This window comes from Ranitomeya imitator, chromosome 2, assembly GCF_032444005.1.
Source record: "Ranitomeya imitator isolate aRanImi1 chromosome 2, aRanImi1.pri, whole genome shotgun sequence".
NCBI classification, from domain to species: domain Eukaryota; kingdom Metazoa; phylum Chordata; class Amphibia; order Anura; family Dendrobatidae; genus Ranitomeya; species Ranitomeya imitator.
The window spans coordinates 474041016-474065533 of NC_091283.1; the positions used below are offsets into that span (position 1 = coordinate 474041016).

The 24518-nt window shown below is 48.3% G+C and overlaps 1 protein-coding gene across 3 annotated transcripts in view; it reads right to left on the reverse strand.

Moving 5' to 3' along the window:
- The window catches only part of CDC27 (cell division cycle 27), an 84838-nt gene that overhangs the window by 6066 nt on the left and 54254 nt on the right, over positions 1 to 24518 (reverse strand). For 2 of the 3 annotated variants that reach the window (XM_069751314.1, XM_069751315.1), the window contains exons 12-18: positions 22905 to 23077; positions 21767 to 21919; positions 21238 to 21446; positions 21013 to 21130; positions 20787 to 20915; positions 20574 to 20648; positions 16996 to 17152 (exon numbers count right to left, since the gene is read on the reverse strand). In XM_069751314.1, the coding sequence (XP_069607415.1) occupies positions 16996 to 17152; positions 20574 to 20648; positions 20787 to 20915; positions 21013 to 21130; positions 21238 to 21446; positions 21767 to 21919; positions 22905 to 23077 (1014 nt within the window). Of the gene's footprint in view, positions 1 to 16971; positions 17153 to 20573; positions 20649 to 20786; positions 20916 to 21012; positions 21131 to 21237; positions 21447 to 21766; positions 21920 to 22904; positions 23078 to 24518 lie in introns of all 3 variants that reach the window. The other variant, XM_069751313.1, reaches the window with a different exon arrangement.

Sequence of the window (24518 nt, forward strand, 5' to 3'; positions counted from 1 at the left end):
CGGTAAGCCACAGTTGCGACTCTGACTCCTTGATTTTATCAGGTTCCGACTCCGACTCCTTCATAAATGGCCAATTCGTAACAATAAATTTACTGTTGTCAAATATTAACATCATGCTTATTCAGTTTCTCACCATCATATAAGTAATCAGACCACTTCTTACAGTCTTCCTCTTCTGAGTAGCAGCTTTGAGATGCTTGGAAGACGCACACCAAACATCTAGTCTAGAAGAGGAGCTTTACTACTAAGAATTTGCAACACATTTGCACTTTCAGTTTCATACATTGTAAGTAGGGGGGTTGGGGCAGGATGAGGTTAACCAAGTATAAGATTAGATAAGGGCAGTGGAGAACAGTGACACACAAGAAGTAAGGGTACCGTCACACTTAGCAACTTTCCAACGATCACGACCAGCGATACGACCTGGCCGTGATCGTTGGAAAGTCCTTGTGTGGTCGCTGGAGAGCTGTCACACAGACAGCTCTCCAGCGACCAACGATGCCGAAGTCCCCGGGTAACCAGGGTAAACATTGGGTTACTAAGCGCAGGGCCGCGCTTAGTAACCCGATGTTTACCCTGGTTACCATTGTAAATGTAAAAAACAAACAAAAAAAAACCTACATCCTTACATTCCGGTGCCTGTCACGTCCCCGGCGTCCGCTTCCCTGCACTCCTCCTGCATCTTGTGTAAGCGCCGGCCGTAAAGCAGAGCGGTGACGTCACCGCTGTGCTCTGCTTTACGGCCGGCCAGCGCTGACACAGGATGCAGGAGGAGTGCAGGGAAGCGGACGCCGGGGACATGACAGGCACCGGAATGTGAGTATGTGTTTTTGTTTTTTTTACATTTACAATGGTAACCAGGGTAAACATCGGGTTACTAAGCGCGGCCCTGGTTACAATTTATTATCGAAATAAAGTTCCAGACTTTCAGCTCCGACCAGCGATGTCACAGCAGGATCCAGATCGCTGCGGTGTGTCAAATACAACAATATCGCTATCCATGACGCTGCAACGTCACGGATCGTTATAATGTTGTTCAGTGTGAAGGTACCTTAAGAAATATCGCTATCTCCAGCAGAACTGCTTATCACTGTTGTTCATAGTTTGATACAACATATATATTTGAGTAACATTTATAAAATTCATATGAAAGTTCAATTATGAAATATTAATACATTGTTTTTTTTTTAAAGCTGGAGTCGGTACATTTCTACCGACTCCAACCAAAACTAACTCCGACTCCACAGCCCTGCGAAAAATTTTGCCATTTATGCTCCATTCTCCTCGGTGTATGGTTTTCCGGCTGAGGAAGTCTGCTCGGGCATTGGTAGACCCTTTTTGATGGAATGCAGATAGGGAGAGCACTTGTCGTTCTGCCAAAGAAAAAAAACCTGCTGAAATCGCTGTTAGGCTTTCATGTCTCGTGTTTCCTTGGTGTTGTAGATGAGCCACTGTAGTCCGAGTATACTCATATGGGTTCCCTTTATTAAGTCCACAGCAGCTTTCAGCGCTTCTTCTACCGCCTTCAACTCCCTGAAGTGGGAAGAGTGAAGACTTCTCTTGGTACCATATTCCCTTGAATGTCGCATGGGAGATTGTGATTCCCCATCCTCTTCCACTGGTGTCTGTTATGACGGTTGATAGGGGATTCTGATCCCACACTCGAGGCGCTTACTTGGCCTGGTAAGCAGGTAGTTCTGCCTAGGGATCCCGGGGCACAGTCCCAGCAAGACAGAATGTGGGAATGCAAACTTCTTGTGTGGGCCTGAGCCCAAGCTACCACCAGGATGCAGGACGTCATGGAACTTAGGGCTGAAATTGCCAACCTCAGATATTCAGATCAGGATTTGTTTCTCCTTCAGCAGCAGAGACATTTGGTCTTACAAATCCATCAGTATTCTTAAGAACATTCTTTTGGTGGAAGGAATCAGATTGGATTTTTGGTAGTTTATTAGCCATCCCAGGGATATAAGATGACACAGAACTTCTCGTATCTTGCCTTAGACAATTGTTTATGATTGGCTTATCAGCAGGTCATCGAGGTAAAGCACGACTTATCTTGGTTTCCAATGGACACCATTACTTCCGCCATTATTTTGGTGAACACCTGGGGTGCAGAAGAAATGCTGAACGGGAGGACATTGAATTAGTGATAGTGATGTATTTGCCGTCCCAGAGCCACCGCAAACCTCATATTTCCAATGTATTAGGTGAATGGGAATGTGCAAGTAAGCATCCCGAAGGTCTTTGGTTGTCACTACAAAAGTTTTGCACTGTAAATGAAATGGTGTTTTTTAAATGATTCCATCTTGAACCTCCTGTACTCTATATTTAGAGGTTTTACATTTATTATCCTGGGTTTTCCTTTCGTTTATTTTTATTTGGAGAACAGGGGAATAATGTCCTGTTCCGCAAACTGTTTTTGGTACTGGGGAAACTACCCCAGCAGAGAGTAACCTTTGGAGCCTGGACATTAAGGTGCTTTGTGATTCCTGAGATGACAGGGAGGTTAATCATGATTTGTGGAGGTCTGGAGGAGAACTTGATCTTTACCCCGTTTTGGACAGATTGCAGAAACCATTGATACAGGGAAAGAAGTTGCCACTGGAGAGCTGCCTCCTACTATCCCTGGGAGAGCAAGATGTTCCTGCCTCTACCGCCCTTGGGATAGCTCCAGCGTCCGGTTTTCCCTTTCCCTCTAAATGAAGAGGGTTGATTTTTGGGGGGATGAAAGGACCGCTTCTTGGCCTCTCTGGGTTCTGGTAGCGTATTCTGTTGCTTTGAAGGGGATAGAGCAAAGCATAATTTTAGCCATAGTGCCCGTCTAGTTGAGTTTCATAAGACTGAAGATCTGGCTGCCACCCTTACTGATTTGAAGAAAGAGTTGGCCAGGAACCCTGTGGCTTTCTGTAAGAGGTAAGGATCACAATAGTTTTTCCTCTTGAGGTACCCATGCTGAGGTGTTCTTCAAGACGATTTAGCAATCGGAACATTGACTTGGCTACGTAGTGGCTACAACGTTCGCGTTCAGCAATGCCGCAATGTTTTCCAGCAGACTGTCTGTCTTCCAATCTGGGTCTCGTAATTGGGAGAAGTCTTCAAAGGGCAACGTCGTCTTTTTTTAGTACTTTTGCAACTTGAATATAGGGATTTTTGTGTACTCACCGTAAAATCCTTTTCTCCGAGCCATTCATTGGGGGACACAGTACGTGGGTGTATGCTGCTGCCACTAGGAGGCTGACACTAAGTGATACAAAGAAAGTTAGCTCCTCCCCTGCAGTATACACCCTCCTGCTGGCTCTCAGCTAACTAGTTCGGTGCAAAAGCAGTAGGAGATCAATAACATATGAGCGTATAGCATCTCATATTATATATGTGAGTATAGCCTGTCAGATTATAAAACAAGCATAAGCTAACAACAGGGTGGGAGCTGTGTCCCCTAATGAATGGCTCGGAGAAAAGGATTTTACGGTGAGTACACAAAAATCCCTATTTCTCCTTCGCCTCATTGGGGGACACAGACCGTGGGACGTCCCAAAGCAGTCCCTGGGTGGGGACAACATCAGATCAGGCCCTGTGTAACCGCTACTTACAAGTGCGCCACCGCGTCCTGCAGAGTCCGCCTGCCCAGACTCCCATCTGTGGAAGTGTGGGAATTATAGTGCTTCAAGAATGCATGCGGACTGGACAAATCCGCAAGCTTGTAGGCGTGCTTTGCCGACGCCTGGTGCCTAGAACCCTCGATAGACAGGGAGATAGGCTGACATCTAACACGGAAGGACTCCTGGATGGTGAAACGAATCCACCAGGCTAACATGGCCGATGAAACGGCTAAACCCTTACTGTAAAAGTCAGGAAGCCTTCCTCTTACCGTCAGGAAGCCCAAATAAAGCATCCAACCTTTGGAAGGACATCGTCCTCGAGACGTACCTACTCAGAGCACTCACTTTGTCCAGAATATGGGGAACTCATTCCATTTTGTGGACTGGTGCCGAAAGATGAGGGAAGAATGATGCCCTCATAACAGTGGTAATACAATACCACCTTGGTAACAAGGGATGGGGATGGCCTGAGGATAACCTTGCCTTGAAGGGAATAAGGGAAAAAAGTCTGAAAGAACAGAGCAGCTAGCTTCAAAGATTCGTCAGGATGAGGATATCGCAGAGAAAAAAGGGTGACCTTCCCTGATAGTAAAGTCTGTCCGGAAAAAAAGGAGTCTACTGTAAGACTCCTATGACCATTAAGGTAGGGAAGAACCACATGTGAAAACTCCCTACTTGCAGTTTTGTTGCAATAAGGCGGAAAGGAACTAGCTACGCAAACAAAAAACTGACGTGGTCAGTGCGGATCTCCGAGGATCACTGGGGCCCTTTCTGCTTCCGAAAGGCTTTCGGAAGTAGTGGAAGGGGAGTTATGGAAACTAGTACCTCGGAAGAACCAGAGCATGCAGTGCAATGGCTCTTGGATCTCGAGGCTGAACCACGAACTCGAGTACATTGGCGTTCAGTCTGGACGCCATCCGATCTACAACTTGAGAGCTACAGTGAAGGCAGATCTGATGGAAGACTTCCGGGTGAAGTTCCCACTCACTTGAGGCGGAACCCTGACTGCTGAATGTTTGCCACCCAGAGTTCTACTCCTGGGAAATGTACTGCCGAGATCACCGAATGATAGATCTCGGCCCATCAGAGAATGTGAGGTATTCTCACATGGGCATGGCTCCTGACCATGGATACCTGCTAGATGATTGACGTATGGCACAGCCATGGCATTATCTAATTGAATTCGGATGGGGTGACCCGCCAGAAGGCAGTGGACCTGCTGTAGGACTACCGTTCAGATCTCCAGAGCAATGATCGGGAGAAGAAGACTGGCATTGGTAGTTACTAATAACTATTGAATCGGGAGAAAGGCCCTGGATGAATAAGGAGCTCAGAGACTACTGTCAGAAAGTCTGTTTGACTTGCAGAAAACGAGCGGAGCGAAGGAAACTGCTTCCATTGTCATCACCATTTTTCCTCAGAACACTCCTAGCAAATCGAATGAAATGAGGGGATGAGTGATGAAGTGCGCAAGTTCCCTGTTGAAGGGCCATAACCTTGTCTCGAGGGAGAATCACCATCCTTCTGGAAGTGTGCAGGATCATCCTCAAAAAGGATATCTGCTGGGCTGGAAATGAGGAGAACTTGTATAAGTTTAGCTGCCAGCCCAGGTGAGAGGGTATCGCAAGTGATATAGACGACTCAGCGTAGTCCTGGAAGAGTGGCTAGACAGTCGACCAAACATGGCAGAACGACCACGCCTCTAGGGTGCAAGAGGAACATGAAAGCTGCCATGACCCTTGCGAACACTCTGGGTGCGGTAGCAAGGCCGATGGACAAGGTCGTGACCTGAAAATGCTGTTCACGAATGGAAAAGCAAAGGAATTTTTGAAGAGGGGAAAAATAGGAATGTGAGGGTAAGCATCCCGAATGTTGATGGATGACAGAAACTAAACCTTTTTCTGTTGAAGTAATGGCTGAGCGGAGGAACTCCATCCAAAGAAGGAGGACCTTGTCAAAGGTTGTTAGAAGTTTGAGGTCCAGGATCGGTCTTACTTTTCGTTCCCCTTTTTGGAACCAAGATCCCTTAGATCTAGACTGTCCTGGATAACCCTTCCACTGCTGGTTGGGTCTGTAGAAAACATACAATCCTTTGTTAGTCTCCCTTCAAAAGATTTGATTGCCCAGTTGTACTGTCCTCGGGAAAAGGTTACTGGTGTGAATAAAAGTAGTTAAGGTCTCCAGCCAGGAGACCATTGCTCTAGCAATCCATGCGGCAGCTATTGAGGGTAGAGCGCTGAACCCAAAGCCGCAAGACGGAACGAACAGATTTGCTATCTGACAGTCTGTGTTATTTTTAATTGACGATACATCGGGCAGGGATACTGGTAGGTATACCACAGGAGATTCTACCCGGTTAATATGCCATGTGGCAGAATGCGAGGCTGCATCCAGCAGGTCATAGTCTCTTGCCATCACCGCTCTCTTTTGACGGTGCAGAGTTAAAAATTAGGAACCGAGAAGTGGAGAGGGATCATCCGCCTTCTTGCATCATCTGCTAAATATTGGTGATGCAGAGGGGGGTGCTCGGACGCCAAAAAGGGTGCCTCTGTACATCCACAGAGTTCAGGTTTCCGGGAGGATAGGACAGGTTGTCTGGCGTTAGGTCTGGATGTAGAAGAGGATACATGGAGGCGACACTCCGTGTGCTCGTCTGTTGATGGTGTGGGGAGATCGGTGCCCTTTAAAGCAGGGGTCCCCAACTCCAGTCCTCAAGGCCCACCAACAGGTCATGTTTTCAGGATTTCCTTTGCATTGCACTGGTGATGCAATTATTACCTGGGAAAGACTAAGGAAATCCTGAAAACATGACATGTTGGTGGGCCTTGAGGACTGGAGTTGGGGACCCCTGCTTAAAAGGACCCGTCGCCCTTCAAAATCAGACCAAGCATGGGATCTCACGTAGAGGCTTCTGTCCAGTGAATCGCTTATCCGGACTGAATAGCAAATGCTCTACGAGGGAGTTTAGTCTCCTTATGAGGGACACTGCGTAGTGTAGAGCAAAACTGGAGTCCTCGTCAATGTACAGAGATTGGTTGATGATATAAATAGGCGAGTCCATCCCTTACTGAAGCTCTGGCAAGTCCAGGTCCAAGGCAATATCCATTCCATATTCAGAGTCTTGTTCTCAGCAAATCCTTGGGGAGAGAGATCATGAAATGAAAACTTCCGTTTTCTAGATGCCTGTACGTCTCTACAATACTCGCGGCCCCTGCTAGCCGACGGCTCCCATGTAGGAGAGGGACCATGTATATCGGTCCGAGCCACAGAGGGATCACGGAGTGATTCAATCTCTTGGTCAGAGAAACCATGGATTGCGGTCAGTGACGAAGTCCACTGAGGGAACTAGGTACTCTGGGATAAATTGGGATCAGTTGCGGAGGGCTCCTGAGCTCATTTAGGGTGACCGGCTTTGGATTGGTCATGTGCCTTTAAGATCATGCAATACTGGTCATGTGCCTTTTAGACCAGGGACTACTGGTCATGTGCCTTTTAGACCAGGGAATACTGGTCATGTCATTGTGCCCCTTTAATGCAAAGTCGTCGCCCCTGTGTGAGCCGGCCGGGTGGATTAAGATGGCCACTGGGAGTTGCAGAGATTATAAAATCTCGCAGAGAGCGAGAAGCGCCAATTCGGGGGGCGGAACCACAGGCACGATGTAGGCAGAGCATCGAGACTTCCATGAATAGGCCCAAGCCTGGCCTAAATTTCTGCAGCCGGCGGGAGCGATACCAGCGGTAGAAGTGAGGGGCGTTGTAGTGGCCGAGAAAATTGAGCGCTTCTGTGCCAGGCGAGAAGCGCCAGAAAAGCGGGCAGAGCCGCTTTAGGGCGCCATAGTGCACTTTCGGGGTGCGGCCTACACGTCGGCCGAAGTCGGGGGCTACATTTTTGCAGCCGGCCGGAGCATTACCTCAGGGAGGTGGGCCACAGGGAAGCCTGAGACTGCCTGTGAGGATGTGAATATCCCGCTGCAGAGGCCCACCTCTGACAGGATCCACTCACCATCGGTACGTGTCCCGGCATGGAGCCGCCGCAGATGACTGCAGGTCGGGTATTGCAGCGTGGATGGTGCAGGGTTAGAGGGATAAACCTCAATCCATCATCCCTTTGTTAGGGAGGTGGAGAGGAACCGTCCGCCTCCTTTTGCCATCTGCTTTAACAGTGGTGAAACAGTGGGGGCTACTCGGACGCCAAAGAGAGGGGCCTCTGTACATCCACGTAGTTCAAGCCCCCGGGTGGACAGGGCCAGTTGTCCGGCATTAGGCCTGGCTGCAGAAGAGGATACGTGGAGGCGACATTCCATGTACTCGTCTGTTGATGGTGCGGGCAGATCGGTGCCCTTGAAGGGGCCAGTCGCCCCTAAGAATCAGCCCAGACTTGGCATCCCACGTCGCAGAGAGGATATAGAGAGGCAACACTCTCCGTGATCGCCTGTTGATGGTTCGGGGAGATCGGAACCTTGAAAGGATCCGTTGCTCCATTCGTCCGAGGAAAAAATAAAATCAAAAAGTGTAAAAAGGTAAGAATAAAATAAGAAAGCATTTTGGGTCTGAATAGCAGACCTGTCCGTATGCCTCCTACGGACACTAAGCAAGAACTGGTTAGCTGAGAGCCAGCAGGAGGGTGTATACTGCAGGGGAGGAGCTAACTTTCTTTGTATCACTTAGTGTCAGCAGCATACACCCACAGTCTGTGTCCCCCAATGAGGCGAAGGAGAAATATGCTTTTGGTACATAGTTTCTTCCTGCTCCACATTAATAGTGGTTCTCACCGCCATGAGAAGTTCCTCCATATCTTCTGACAAAAAGTAATATTTCTTACTGTTTTGGAACTGCTCAGCCCCTAAACCGGATTTGCCTTCATTCCACCACTCAGAAAAAGATCCCAGGCCTCCCTGAGAGTCCGAGATATTTTCCTTTTTTTAGCCCCTGAAGTGTTACTGAAAAAGACTGGGAAAAAGAAGCTAGGAATGACTGGACCTCCTGGCGGACCATTCCCCTTGACTCTTCCTTAAAGAGTGCTGTTCCGCTTTAACAATTTTGTATGCGAAATTCTGACACAGGTGTTTCTTGTGAGAAGAAGGTAGTGTTTTGAGACAGGTGGAACATTAATGGGACCTTTGCTTGTCTTCAATTTTTGGAGCAGGCTCCTTGTCTCTCTAAAAAAAAAAAAAACAGGATTTTTGGTTGCTTACCGTAAAATCTGTTTCTTGGAGCCTCCATTGGGGGACACAGGAACCATGGGTGTATGCTGCTGCCACTAGGAGGCTGACACTATGTAAATAAAAAAGTTAGCTCCTCCTCTGCAGTGTACACCCCACCGACTGGCATTATACTCTTCAGTTAGTGAGAAAGCAGTAGGAGATAATGAACAAGGTTGAAAAACCATAACCACAAACTTGAGAACTGTAAACGTGAGAACAGTCATAGAACATATAACAACAGAAAACATTGGGAGGGAGCTGTGTCCCCCAATGGAGGCTCCAAGAAACAGATTTTACGGTAAGCAACCAAAAATCCTGTTTTCTTTATCGCCTCTCATTGGGGGACACAGGAACCATGGGACGTCCCAAAGCAGTCCCTAGGGCGGGAAAAACAGACTTCCATCAGGTCAGAGGAGTCACCACTGCCGCCTGCAAGATCCTTCTGCCTAGGCTGGCGTCCGCTGATGCGTAGGTATGGACCTTGTAAAATTTGGCGAACGTGTGGATGGAAGACCAAGTTGCCGCTTTGCAAAGCTGTAGGGCGGAAGCCCTGTGGTGCACCGCCCAGGAGGCGCCGACTGCCCGGGTAGAGTGAGCCTTAATCCCAGGAGGGGGCACTCTGTTCTTGACCCGGTAAGCCTCCAAAATTGCCATTCTGATCCAGCGAGCAATAGTCGCTTTAGAAGCCGGTTGGCCTCTACGCGCACCATCAGGAATGACGAAAAAAGAATCCGTCTTCCGGAAAGAGGACGTTCTATCCAGATAGACCCTCACTGCCCTGACGAGGTCTAGCTTGTTCAACGATCGCTCCAGAGGATGAGTCGGAGCTGGACAAAAGGAAGGTAGAACGATGTCCTCGTTGAGGTGGAAGGTGGAAACCACCTTAGGAAGAAAAGAAGGTGGGGGCCGAAAGACCAACTTGTCCTGGTGAATGACCAGAAACGGAGGACGGCAAGACAGGGCCGCCAACTCGGAAACGCAGCGAATAGACGTGATGGCCACAAGAAAGGTCACCTTCCAAGATAGAACCGATAGAGGAATCTCCCTAAGAGGCTCAAAGGGAGAAACCCTCAGAACGTTCAGTACCAGATTTAAGTCCCATGCGTCCACAGGGGCCCTGTACGGCGGGACAGCGTGGGCTACTCCTTGAAGGAAGGTCTTAACCTGTGGCCGAGAAGCTAAGGTCTTCTGAAAGAGGATGGAAAGCGCAGAGACCTGGCCCTTCAGGGAGCTAAGAGCCAGGCCCGAATCCAGTCCTGCCTGAAGGAAGTCCAAAAGAGAAGGCAGAGAAAAAGACATGGATGGAACGCAGTTGGACTCGCACCAACGGAAGTAAGCCTTCCAGGTACGGTAGTAAATCCTGGAAGACGAAGGCTTCCGAGCCTGAATCATGGTGTGAATTACCCGGTCCGAAAGGCCGGACGCTCCTAGAACCGCGGTCTCAACAGCCACGCCGTTAAACTGAGCGACCGAGAATTCGGGTGGCAGATCAGACCCTGAGACAGCAGATCGGGCCTGTCTGGAAGGTGCCAGGGAGCGTCCGTGAGAAGGTTGATGAGCTCTGCGAACCAAGCTCTCCTGGGCCAGTCCGGGGCGATCAAGATGACTGGCACCCCTTCCGCTTTGATCTTCAACAGTTTGGGAAGTAAAGGAAGGGGTGGGAACAGGTAGGGCAGCCCGAACTGTGACCAAGGAATGGCCAGAGCGTCGATGCCCACTGCGAGAGGATCGCGAGACCTGGAGACGAACTGCGGAACCTTCCTGTTCATTCGGGACGCCGTGAGATCCACGTCCGGAGTCCCCCATCGAAGACAAATCTGATGGAAGACCTCCGGATGCAAGGACCATTCCCCCGCCGCGAGGCCTTCGTGGCTGAGGAAGTCGGCGGCCCAGTTGTCCACGCCAGGGATATGCACCGCGGATATCACCGGAACCGTTGCCTCTGCCCAAAGGAGGATCTTGGATACCTCGGCAAGGGCCAAGGAGCTCCGGGTCCCCCCCTGATGGTTGACATATGCCACAGCCGTGGCATTGTCCGTCTGGATCCGGACTGGCAGGCCCCTGAGAATCCTTTCCCAGTGGCGGAGGGACAGAAAGATGGCCCGAATTTCGAGGACATTGATTGGCAGAGCTGACTCCTGCGACGACCAACGGCCCTGAACCGTCAGGTGACGGAAAACCGCACCCCAGCCGAGCAGGCTGGCATCCGTTGTCACCACCTGCCAGAGAACTGGAAGGAAGGACCTGCCCTGGGAGATGAGAGGTGACGTCAGCCACCAGTTGAGAGACCGCTTGACCCGAGAAGAGAGTCTGATCGGCCGATCCAGGGAGAAGACAGACCTGTCCCACTGAGACAGAATGGCTTGCTGAAGGGATCGTGAGTGGAATTGGGCGAAGGGAATCGCTTCCAAGGTATCTACCATCCTCCCCAGAACCTTCATGGCCGATCGGAGGGAGGGAGGCCGAGGACCCTGGAGCAAGCGTATGTCCCGACAAAGAGGGATCTCTTGTCCTTGGGAAGGAAGACTCTGGTTTGACGAGTGTCGAAAAGCATGCCCAGAAAGATGATGTGCTGAGAAGGAATAAGGCAGGATTTCTTCCGGTTGACCAGCCACCCGAAACGGGCTAAGGTGTCGAGAACAATGGACAGGCTTTCGTGAGCATGAGAAAAGGACAGTGCCTTGATGAGGATGTCGTCGAGGTACGGAAATAGGACCAGGCCTCTGACTCTCAAGATGGCCATCAGCGCTGCCAAGATCTTCGTGAACACCCTTGGAGCGGTTGCGAGACCGAACGGCAGGGCGACGAATTGAAAGTGTTCCCGCTGCACTGCGAAGCGCAGGAAAAGGTGATGTCCGGGAAATATCGGGACATGGAGGTAGGCGTCCTGATGTCTATTGAGCATAGAAATTCCTGGGCCTCCATGGAAGCAATTACTGAACGAAGGGATTCCATCCTGAAGTGTCTCAGGCGAACTCTCCTGTTCAGCAATTTGAGGTCCAGAATGGGGCGAACCTTGCCGTCTTTTTTCGGTACCACAAAAAGGTTCGAGTAGAAACCCGTAAACCGTTCTTTCTCTGGGACGGGAACGATTACCCCGGATTTGAGCAGAGAAGCGATGTCTGCGAAGAAGCCCGGAACTAGAGCGAGGATACAACTTCGCTGACCCATGCGTCCTCTACTGCGGAAATCCAGACGTCCCTGAAAATGAGAAGACGGCCGCCCAACCTGGGAGTTGGGCTGGAATCTTGCGGAGAGTCATGCCGAGGTGGATCTCCCAGTACTGGGCCTGGAGGATCTACCCTGGGAATAGCGAGGACGCCAGGACGGAGTGGGCCTAAAGGACACCGCCTTCTTCTCTTGACGTGCCTGTGGCCTCTGTTTCTGCTGGGAAAAGGAGTTTGATGCAGCGAAGCGACGAAAAGGCCGAAAAGAGCGAAACTGCCGTCTAGGAGGAGGGCGACGAGTCTTAGCCTGGGGGAGAAGAGAACTTGTACCCCCGGTGGCGTCCTTAATGATTTGATCCAGCTGGGAACCAAAGAGACGAGAGCCCTGGAAGGGCAGACTAGTGAGGGACTTTTTAGAAGATAAGTCCGCCTGCCAGGCCTTGAGCCAAACGGTGCGGCGGATGGCAACGGCATTGCTGGAGGCCTAAGCCGCACAAGACGCGACATCCAGGTAGGCAGAAACCAGGTATTCACCGGCGTGGGAAATCTGGTTGGCAAGCTCCGCTAGTTGCACGGGAGGCGCCCCGTCCAGGATACCTCGACGGAGCTCTTTGGCCCATTTGGAGATGTATTTAGAAACCCAAGTAGAAGCAAAAGCTGGGCATATAGCCGCTGCAGCCGCTTCAAAGGCTGACTTCGCAAAGGATTCTATAGCCCTATCGTTAGAGTCCTTCAGAGATGCTCCGCCGGACACAGGAAGCACCGTGTTGGTGGACAGCCTGGACACAGGTGGATCCACCGAGGGAGAGACCGTCCAATTGGCGGTAAGTTCTGGAGAAAAGGGATATAACACACCCAGGCGTTTTCCTCTCTGAAAACGCCTAGTGGGGTTCTCTCTCTCTCTGGACATGATTTCCTCGAATTCAGGGTGAGGAGCAAAAAACTTGGAAGGTGGTTTGGCCCGTCTAAACGAAACCGCCTGATCTGCGGGTTCCGTAGAGGGATCTTTTATGCCACAGGATTGGTTTACTGCTCCAATGAGATTCTGGACCATCTCCCTCATGGTGGCGATTTGGTTAGAATCCAGCTCCGAAATATCCTCTGAGGGCGCATCAGAGAATGCCTCGCCTGACTCAGGGGAGGAGGGTCGAGGGGACTCCGACCGCAGGGGAGGGCCGTGTGGCGAGATGGAGCGAGAAGAGGACTCAGACCAACGTTCCTGTCTGGACCTTTTGTGTATTATCAGGGTGGGCTCGGGCGGCGGTTCCTGCGACCCGCTAGCCACGGCAGGGGTCTGCAGGGGTAACCGATCCAGCACGGACACCAGGGTTTGAGACACCCGTGTTAAATCCGCTACCGATTGTGATAGAGTGGAGGCCCAGCCTGGGATGGGGGTATCACTCTCGGGCGGAGCAGTCGGGGGATCCTGGGCGATGGGCACAATCGGGTTGCTGCAGGACTGACACAGCGGGGGGCAGAAGATGAAGAAGTCGGAGGACGAGAGCGGCCCCCTTTAGAGTTAGACATTTTGAAGAGGTCCCTGAAGAAAATGCCAGCAGGTTAGGGGACAGTGGGGCAGAGGAGGGTGTCAGTCTGCAGTGCAGAGCTACTCACGGCAGACGAAAAACCCGGATACCAGGAGCTGCAGGCCTGGAGGAAGATGCTGTGGATCCCCGGCGCAGATGGCGTGCTGTGTTCCCAGCACGATGAAGAAAACTCGTGCCCTGAGCATCCAGCAGCGGCGTGGAGGAAGGGGCGGAGCCAGCCGAGATGGCGCCGGTGGGTGGGGAATGCAGGGCAGAGTTTGTCGGGCGGGAGAAAGCCCGCCCGATGATACCGGAAGTGGGCGGAGCGCGTCACCGGAAGTAGGCCCAGGGGAAAGCCGGGGCCTAAATTAGAAGCCGGTGACAGCAGAAAAGGTGGTAATCGGCGGTGCAAAAAAACAGTGCGGGCGCCGCCCGGCTGATAGGCGCGGCAGCCGCCGCAGGAAAGGGGGAGCGCCGATGCCGGAAGTAGGCCCCGGGAAGAGCCTCCCGTACGGGATAGTACGTCCGATGTCAGATCCCCTGCTTTGATGCAGGGCTCCGCGGTGAGCCCGCATCAAAGCCGGGACATGTCAGCTGTTTTGAACAGCTGACATGTGCCCGTAATAGGCGCGGGCAGAATCGCGATCTGCCCGCACCTATTAAAGGGAACCTGTCACCCCGAAAATCGCGGGTGAGGTAAGCCCACCGGCATCAGGGGCTTATCTACAGCATTCTGTAATGCTGTAGATAAGCCCCCCGATGTTACCTGAAAGAGGAAAAAAAGACGTTAGATTATACTCACCCAGGGGCGGTCCCGCTGCTGGTCAGGTCGGATGGGTGTGTCTGGTCCACTGCGGCGCCTCCCATCTTCTTTCCATGACGTCCTCTTCTGATCTTCAGCCACGGCTCCGGCGCAGGCGTACTTTGTCTGCCCTGTTGAGGGCACAACAAAGTACTGCAGTGCGCAGGCGCCGGAAAGGTTAGAGAGGCCCGGCGCCTGCGCACTGGAGTACTTTGCTCTGCCCTCAACAGGGCAGACAAAGTACGCCTGCGCCGGAGCCGTGGCTGAAGATCAGAAGAGGACGTCATGGAAAGAAGATGGGAGGCGCCGCAGTGGACCAGACACACCCATCCGACCTGACCAGCAGCGGGACCGCCCCTGGGTGAGTATAATCTAACGTCTTTTTTTCCTCTTTCAGGTAACATCGGGGGGCTTATCTACAGCATTACAGAATGCTGTAGATAAGCCCCTGATGCCGGTGGGCTTACCTCACCCGCGATTTTCGGGGTGACAGGTTCCCTTTAACTAGTTAAATTCCGCTGTCAAATGCAGACAGCGGCGTTTAACTACCACTTCCGGACGGGCGGCCGGAAATGATCGCATCGCCGACCCCCGTCACATGATCGGAGGTCGGCGATGCTTCAGAATAGTAACCATAGAGGTCCTTGAGACCTCTATGGTTACTGATCTCCGGCAGCTGTGAGCGCCACCTTGTGGTCGGCGCTCACAGCACACCTGATTTTCAGCTACATAGCAGCGATCAGCAGCCGATCGTGCTATGCCAGCTTCTAGCCTCCCATGGAGGCTATTGAAGCATGGCAAAAGTAAAAAAAAAAAAAAGTAAAAAAAAAAATGTGAAAAAAAAAATAGAAAAAATATTAAAGTTTAAATCACCCCCCTTTCGCCCCAATCAAAATAAATGAATTAAAAAAAAATCAAATCTACACATATTTGGTATCGCCGCGCTCAGAATCGCCCGATCTATCAATTAAAAAAAAGCATTAACCTGATCACTAAATGGCGTAGCGAGAAAAAAATGCGAAACGCCAGAATTACGTTTTTTTGGTCGCCGCGATATTGCATTAAAATGCAATAACGGGCGATCAAAAGAACGTATCTGCACCAAAATGCTATCATTAAAAACGTCATCTCGGCACCCAAAAAATAAGCCCTCAACCGACCTTAGATCATGAAAAATGGAGACGCTACAAGTATCGGAAAATGGCGCAATTTTTTTTTTTTTTTTAGCAAAGTTTAGAATTTTTTTTCAACACTTAGGTAAAAAATAACCTAGTCATGTTAGGTGTCTATGAACTCGTACTGACCTGGAGAATCATAATGGCAGGTCAGTTTTAGCGTTTAGTGAACCTAGCAAAAAAGCCAAACAAAAAACAAGTGTGGGATTGCACTTTTTTTGCAATTTCACCGCACTTGGAATTTTTTTCCAGTTTTCTAGTACATGACATGCTAAAACCAATGATGCCGTTCAAAAGTACAACTCGTCCCGCAACAAATAAGCCCTCACATGGCCAAATTGACGGAAAAATAAAAAAAAGTTATGGCTCTGGGAAGGAGGGGAGTGAAAAACGAACACGGAAAAACGAAAAATCCCAAGGTCATGAAGGGGTTAAGGAAGAGTGGGCAGAAAAAAGCCTTTACACACAAATTGTAGGGCTCGTTTTGAGTTTGCCAAAAGACTTGTGGAAGACTCCCCAAATTTATGGGGGAAGGGGTTGTGGTCAGAGGAGACCAAAATGTAACTTTTTGGCAACTATGGTAAACGCTATGTCTGGCGCCAAACCAACACAGCTTATTACTCCAAAAACATCATCCTCACAGTGAAACATGCTGGCAGCATCATACTGTGGGGATGTTTTTTGGCAGCAGGAACAGGGAAAATTGTGCAAGTTGAGGGGAAGATAGATGGTGTGAAATACAGGGATATTCTTCAGCAAAACTCATTTCAGTCTATAAGTGATTTGAGACTGGGACGGAGGTTCTCCTTCCAACAAGACAATGACCCAAAGCACACTGCTAAAGAAACAACGTTATTTAAGGGGAAATGTGTAAATGTTTTGGAGTGGCCTAGTCAAAGTCCAGACCTTAACCCAATTGAGAATATGTGGTCAGACTTGAAGATTGCTGTTCACCACAGTTATGAAATGTCCTATAAATGTCTGTTCTATTCCTGATCTAAGGATCTAGGATTTTGGTTGTGATGAATCTGAGCTGCCTTTTATGTAAATGCTCAATAGTGAGCCAAGGCTGTGGATTTGAAGTCTGGAGTCAGGGAAATTGAGGAGTCGAAGATTTGGCTTACTGACTCCACTGTCCTGATACACACTGAAGTTTGTTATTTTCTTCACAATCAAAAGATTGTAGTCATGTTCTTTACATAAACTGATGCAAACCCTCAAAAAAAAAAAAAAAAAAACACCCAGTGAAATTCCAGGTTGTTAGGTAGCAAACCATGAAAAATGACAAGGGGGAGGGAAGAATAGTTTCGCAAGTCACTGTGTAAAGTTACATTATCTGGATGTAAAGTCCATGGTGCAGGTCAATTTCCATAGCGTGTAGAGGAGATCTGACCAGATATCTTCCAGTTTACCTCTACTGCATTCCCCTGTGGATTTTCCGCCTGCACATCCAGATGGAGAATCCACAGCACGTCTGCTATTAACACAGCATTACCTGTTTCATATGGATAGCACTCACTGATTTGTTCCTCTTGTGTAACGGCCTCCTCATCGTCTGGCAGGTAACGCTTGTCTATGGCCTCTTTGATCTGGTTATTGGCCCCTTTGGGATCCAAGTCCATGGCCCATGAAAAGTTCATGAGGGCTAAGTGTGTTTGACCAAGCTTCTTATACACCTGTGGAGGAAGAGAAAGAGAAAGCTGTATGAGCACATAAATGAATGTGAAAACTCTTGTATTTTGTGACAAAATCTTAATCTCTAGTGTGGACTCCCTGAACACAAGATCTTCCAGAATAACCTCCCAGAAGCCTGCTAGGTGAATTCCTAATGACAGACAGTCCAGATTGCGGCAAGTTTCTGCCACTGGTCCACACTGTGAGGTCTGCCATGTTGCAAGAGGAGGCAGCTTTGTGTCTGCAGAAAAGCACACAGGCATCAAAATTGGCCAGACCCAGCAATCCTGCCAGATTCAGAGCAGCGCTTCCAAGCTCTATAGAGAAAAGCATGAAAGTGCACAATCCTGGCTTATGGACAACAGAGGTAGCCAGCAACCTACATGACCAGCATATAGAATTGAAAATCCCTCTGTTATTGAAAAGGGAGATAACTCATTAAACTGTAAACAGCAAAATTGATTATTTTTACAAACACTTAGCAATCTTACTCATTTAAAAAAATGAGGCTAAGGCCCCTTTCACACATCAGTTTTTTGCCGTCAGTCATAATCCGTTGGCTCGATGGATCATTCGCAGATTGTGAAAAACTGATGCGACGGATCCATTTTTTTGGACGGATCCAACTAGCGGATCTGGCTAATTGGATCGGAGCATGCTCAGTTAAAAAAAAAAAACGGAATCCTTTGCCGGATTCCATCATTTGACGGATCTGGCGCCCATAGGCTTCCATTCTAGCAAACGACGAATCAGTCGCTGTCCGTTTTTTCGACGTACACACAAAAAAAAAAAATGTTACTTTGTCCGTTGTCTCCGGCCGCTGGACAAACAATTTTCGTCAGACCCAGCGAACGAAGGATGAAACGTAAAGCCATCCATCGCTAATACAAGTCTATGAGGATAAAAACTGATCCGGCGGCATTAGTCGCTGCAGTGGATCCGTTTTTTTTCCCCAAAATTCGACAGCTTTGGACTGATGGCAAAAAACTGATGTGTGAAAGGGGCCTTACCCTTTAAAATTAAGCTTGTCCCATTTCTGCACCCCTCTACACTTCCGTGCACTTGGGCAGTGATTTTCAACCGGTGTTCCGCGGCACACTAGTGTGCCGCGACACATGGTCGGGTGTGCCGCGGGGAACGGGAGTCAGCTGTTCTCTGTGCCGACTGTCAAGTTGACAGCCGGCACAGAGAAGCTGCAGCGCGCCGGCTCCCGGAGATCAATTGTACTCGCAGACATCTACCAGCTGCGAGTACAATTGAGGCTCTGACCGCTGGGTCAGAGCGACGCCAGCAGCGTGATCAAGTCATGTGATCACGCTGCTGGCGTCACTATCCGGCGCGCAGGAGACAGAAGACACTTGGTGGTAAGTGCTCCTGTGGTTGTGGAGCTGAAGACACTGAAGATTCAGCGTGGGGTGGGTTTATGGGGAGTATGTATTCAGTGTTTGGGGGAGTCAGGATTTAATCAGTGTGTCGGGGGGGGGGGGGAGGGGAGGGGATTTATTCAGTGGGGGGGATTTATTAAGTGTGTGTGGGGGTATTTATTAAGTGTGTGGGGGGGGGATTTATTCAGTGTGTGGGGGGATTTATTCAGTGTGTGGGGGGGATTTATTCAGTGTGTGGGGGGGGATTTATTCAGTGTGTGGGGGGGGGATTTATTCAGTGAGTAGGGGGGGATTTATTCAGTGAGTAGGGGGGGATTTATTCAGTGTGTGGGGGGGATTTATTCAGTGTGTGGGGGGGGATTTATTCAGTGTGTGGGGGGGGGATTTATTCAGTGTGTGGGGGGGATTTATTCAGTGTGTACGTGGGGGGGCTGGAATTTATTTAGCATGTGTGGGGCAGGGTGCATTTATTCTGTGGAAGGGGATGGATTTATTCTATCGGAAGGGGAGTGGATATATTCTGTGGGGGTGAGTGGGGAGATGGGGGTGGACACAGTAGCGAGGGGAAAAATGTGTGCTGACAGTACTGGGAGCAACGGTGATGGGATGTGTGAGGACAGTATGGGGAGTCGGGGGAATGTGTGAGGAGGAAATATGGAGAGAGCAAAGGGGTATGTTAGCAGGGGGGAGATGTACAGGAGGAGGCTATTAGAAATGTGTGCAGACAGTATGGGGGGATGAAAGTGTGAGTGGATACAGAATAGATACTGAGTAGTGTGAGGGTAACAGCCAGGAGGAGACAGTATGCCAAGTAGGAGGAGTGTAATGAAGGGGCACAGTAGAGAGACTGGGCTCTCTAGGAGGGACACAGTATGAGAAGGCAGTGTGAAGTATGGAAAAGAGAGAGGGTAGTGTGGATGGCATGTACCATAAGAGGGACAGTGAGGGTCATATTATGTGCTGGGAATAAAGTGAGGGGCAATTATTTACTCAGGGGCTCAGCCTAGGGCAGATATTGTTATTCCGGAGCATTATAATAACACTGCTATCTTTAAGGGTGTTGTGTCGGGATGTGCTGCAGAAGACAGGAGAAGATGGAAGTCTGCAGAAACGAGCTCTGCCGGTGGATGAGAAGAGTCATCATGGCATCTGGACAAGGTGAAGATGAAAAGAAAGAGGCGACTCCACAAACAACGTCATCTATCAGGTACCTGGATGTAAATGTGTTTTTTTTGTGATACTAATTCTCATTTTTATTTGTTAGGAACATTAAAGGGGATGTCCAAGGTTGTGATGAGTCTGCAGTCATACTATGTGACTGCAGACTTCTGAATTCTCACAGTGCACACTGCTATCATAATTCTCTGATGTTGGTGATTTACATACATGCGGTCACGTGCTGACTAGACATGTGTGGCCTCATTCAATGAAAATGAATTGACTGAGGCCGGACACGTCTAGTTAGAATGTGGCCAGAAGTATCCAAATCACATACTTGTGCTGTCATGACCGTCCACTCTGGCCACCGGCAAGGGAGAATCCTAAAAGTGTGCAGTGCTTGCGCTGTGAGAATTCAGAAGCCTGCAGTCACATAGAATGACTGCAGACTTTCATCTCAAACCTGGACGCACCATTTTGTGCCATTTTGGTTGGTGGTGTGCCTCGGGATTTTTTAAGTGTAAAAAGTGTGCCGCGGCTCAAAAAAGGTTGAAAATCACTGCACTAGGGTATGTATGAGGGAGAAGGTTCTGTATAAAGTGCCGAGCCGTGTCTCCATTTGAAGGCATGATGGGTGCGTGGTCTGTATTTGGTTAGTTGGGCTGTGTTTATTAGAGTAAGTGCTGATGGGAGCCCTTGCAGGCATCCATAGCAGAGACATCAGTTCCCCTCTCACCTCTCAATGCAACCGCGCTTGGAGCAGGACTACTCCTTTAAATTCAGCACTACCAGGTAGCACAAATACCATTCAGACAACATCTCAGGAAGAAAAGCAGCTATAGGTGGCTGCAGTCAATGTTATGGTACACTTGACTCTTACCTTTCCTATTAAAAAGTAAACTAATGATTCCTTGGGGACAATCTGTTTCAACTCCTCCAACTCTTGCAATGCAGACTAATACATAATAAAAAAAAAAAAAATAGAAAAATTAATAATAACAGTAAGTAAACCTTACCCCGCACCCACCAAAGAACACCCCACAAAAACAATTAACTCATAGTATATAGACCCGAAGATACCGCAATATCATACCTTATATTTCTCATTGGCAAACAAAATGGAGGCTCGGTGGAATTTGCATAGTGGATTTTTGGGATCTATAGAAATTGCTTTGTTGAGAGTATCCAAAGCCTTATCTGATTTTTTGAGCGCATGCTGCACCTATACCAAATACACAATACAGTACATGTGAAGACCCAACTGAACATTCGTTCTCATCACAATGTGCTTAAACAAATGGCCCATCAGTGCCACTTACCACTCCTATATGGCACAGCAATACTGAACTTTGTGGGTTGATATCTAGTGCTTTCTGAAAATGCATCTCTGCCAAGCTAAACTTCTCTTGCTTGTAGTAAATCATTCCAAGACCATACCTGAGGCAGAAAGACATGGTTTGTAAACCAGCAGCCAGCTATATGGCCATGGTGGTACACGACCATTGACATGAAAGTGCAGCCAAACTGAATACCACGAATCTCACCATGCATTGTAGTGTCTGGGGTTGACACGGATAGCATTTCTAAAACAAGCAAGCGCTTTGTCCAACTCTTCTGTCAGCACAAATTCATGGCCCAGTAGCGTGAAGGCATATGCGTAGCCCGGATCCACTTGAATTGCTCGCTGGAAAAACTTAATGGCAATATCGTGCTCCCTTTGCAGACTGAAACAGTTTCCGGCAGCACACCAAGCCTGAAATGAGAAACATTAGATATTCTGGGAATACAAATACAATAGGTGTACATTATTAATTCCTATCTGATGGCATTAAGGCAAATCACATTTATAGCACAGCCAAAAAAAAGTCCAAAAGGCAGGAGTCCCATAGAACTGATTAGAATGGAGAGCGCGGTACACGTGGTTGTTGCAACCGCCATTTGATGCTCTACTGTGGATCTTATGGGCTTTAATTGTACCATAAATGTAAATTGTCCGGAGAAAGCTGGAGCATCAAAATCGGATTCCTGACTGATCTCAGTGGAACATGCATTCTGTAAATTCCCAACCCCTACCTCTGGTGAATTCTTATCCATATCTGTGAGGTCCTTGGAAAGTACAGACAGCGCCACATCTTTTTGTAAGTGCCACAGCGTGGTAGAGTAGATTTCCATGCCTTCCACACGATAATTTTCAATCCTGCGCACCTCGGAGAACACACGCTCTGCCTGCACAAACGGGTATTATCAGCACTTAATTACTCGATAACATAAATCCAAATAAAAAAAAAACTACAACATTTAAGAGCCTAGAATTTTCTGTAGAGGGGTCACTGACCAATTGCATACTAAATCCGCTCAAATTGCTAGAAGAACGTTTTGCATGTATTCTGAGATTATTGAAGTATTCAAGTGCTTTTTACAGTGTGCACATTAACAATAAAACATCTGAAGAAACGCTGCTTTTATGGCTCCTCCACTGCCCCAAGTAAGGATAAATAAGCCGGGAAGAAACAAACAAAAAAAACCATCGTAAACATTCCCATCTCCCGGTATTCTCTTTACAAAAAATTTCAGCTAGTAACTTCACGATTTCCTATACAAATAATACAAGCTGAGGACATGCCCAGTCCTACCCTTCACGCTCTGGATAGTTGCTAACCATATCGGCAAGAGCAGAGACTCCACTGAGCCGCAGTGTCCTATTTATTCAGAGGGCATAAGGGATTTTTTTTTTAAAGAGTGTTTTGTCTCCCTGGAGCAACCAAGATATTCATTAAAAAAAAAAAAAGCCTGTAATGGATTAAATAAACAACATCACCCCCCCAGTTTGGCAGAGCTGGTCAACCATTTGATATGTATGGTGCTTCACGATTCTCCACTGATAACGTTTAGAGAGATTTTGATCTTGCAGTTTTCAACACTTGATCCCTTTGCTTTTAGGGGGCATAAGTCGCTTACAGAAGAGTCTGGCAGCCCACTTTCTCCTGTGCCCACTGAAAACACATGAACGCTCAGCGAGGAAAGTTATTACAGAGATGTTGGGGAAACAGGTTTTCAGCCGACAGCCCTCTCATATGTTCTGCTAGCTTATCAGGTCAGTGAATCTCTTGTAGGGTATAGCAAGAACGCGTGCTAGTTATCCCTTACTGCGCAATCACAGTCCTTGGGACCAACATCCTTATTTTGGCTGCTCAGGAACCTCATCTCTTACCTGCAAATATTCTGCCAACTCAAAATAGGCTCTGCCAATCTGGCACAGTACCCATCCTGTGTTGTAGTGATGGGAAGGGAGGTGGCTCAGGATGTTGATCGCTTCTTTGCAATTATAGGAGCACAGAGCTACATAGCCTTTCCCCATGTCCCTCAGGAGGCTCATTAACCCTTCTAAGAAAACAAAAATAGATTTAGAACGCAAGATTTAGAAACAAAATAGGATTTACCATCTGCGGATATTAAAATGGCCCGTGCATCCTAAAAATATACGTTCCAGGTTTACCCCCTCAATGCATACTAAGTGCTACTGTGCACTATACAAGTTAGTATCCCCCAACTTAAAATTACATGCCTCAATTAAAATTTATCACCTACTACCCAAAGGATGGGTGTCAATTGTCTGATCTTTGAGAACCCACCAAAAATCACAAGAATGGGGGTCCTTTCTTACCATGTTAAACGGGGCAGCAGTTCCACATGTATGCAGCCCTTTTATTCATTGTCTATGAGACTGATGAAGATAGCCAAGCTGTATGCAGCAACAAAATGGGCAGCCTTAAATATGTGAGGCGGCTGCTCCATTTAAAGGGAATCGGTCACCAGGTGTGATCCACTTTCAATCATTTTTTGGGGAGAGGTTTCTATTATTAATGTGTTCATTATATGGTAAAAATTGCTCTTCGGGTCAGTATGATTAATAATAATTTTATTTATATAGCGTCAACATATTCCGCAGTGCTTTACAATTATAGAGGGGATTTGACAGACAATAGACATTACAGCATAACAATAAAAGCATAGATCAAAACAGATACCAAGAGGAATGAGGGCCCTGCTCGCAAGCTTACTATCTATGAGGAAAAAGGGAGACACGAGAGGTGGATGGTAACAATTGCTTTTGTTGTTCGGACCAGCCATAGTGTAAGGCTCGGGTGTTCATGTAAAGCTGCATGAACCAGTTAACTGCCTAAGTATGTAGCAGTACAGACACAGAGGGCTATTAACTGCATAAAGTGAATGAGAACATGATGCAAGGAACCGGATTATGGTTTAAGTTTTTTCAATGGGCAACACAGGGATAGTTAGGTTAATGCTTGAGGCGGTAGGCCACTCTGAACAAATGCGTTTTTAGGGCACACTTAAAACTGTGGGGATTAATCGTATTTACCTGGGTAGTGCATTCCAAAGAATTGGCGAAGCACGTGAAAAGTCATGGAGATGGGAGTAGGAGGTTCTGATTATTGAGGATGCTAACCTAAGGTCTATAAGCAGAACTAAGGGCACGGGTAGGGTGGTAGACAGACCAGGGAGATGTAGGGTGGTGCTGAGCCATGGAGAGCTTTGTAGATGAGTGTAATAGTTTTGTACTTGATTCTGGAGTGGATGAGTAACCAGTGTAATGACTGGCACAAGGTAGAGGCATCGGTGTAACGGTTGGTGAGGAATATGATCCTGGCTGCAGCATTCAGGACAGATTGGAGCGGGGAGAGTTTGGTAAGAGGGAGGACGATTAGTAGAGGAGTTACAATAGTCCAGATGAGAATGAATGAGTGAAACAGTAACAGTTTTTGCAGAGTCGAAAGTAAGAAAAGGGCAAATTCTAGAAATGTTT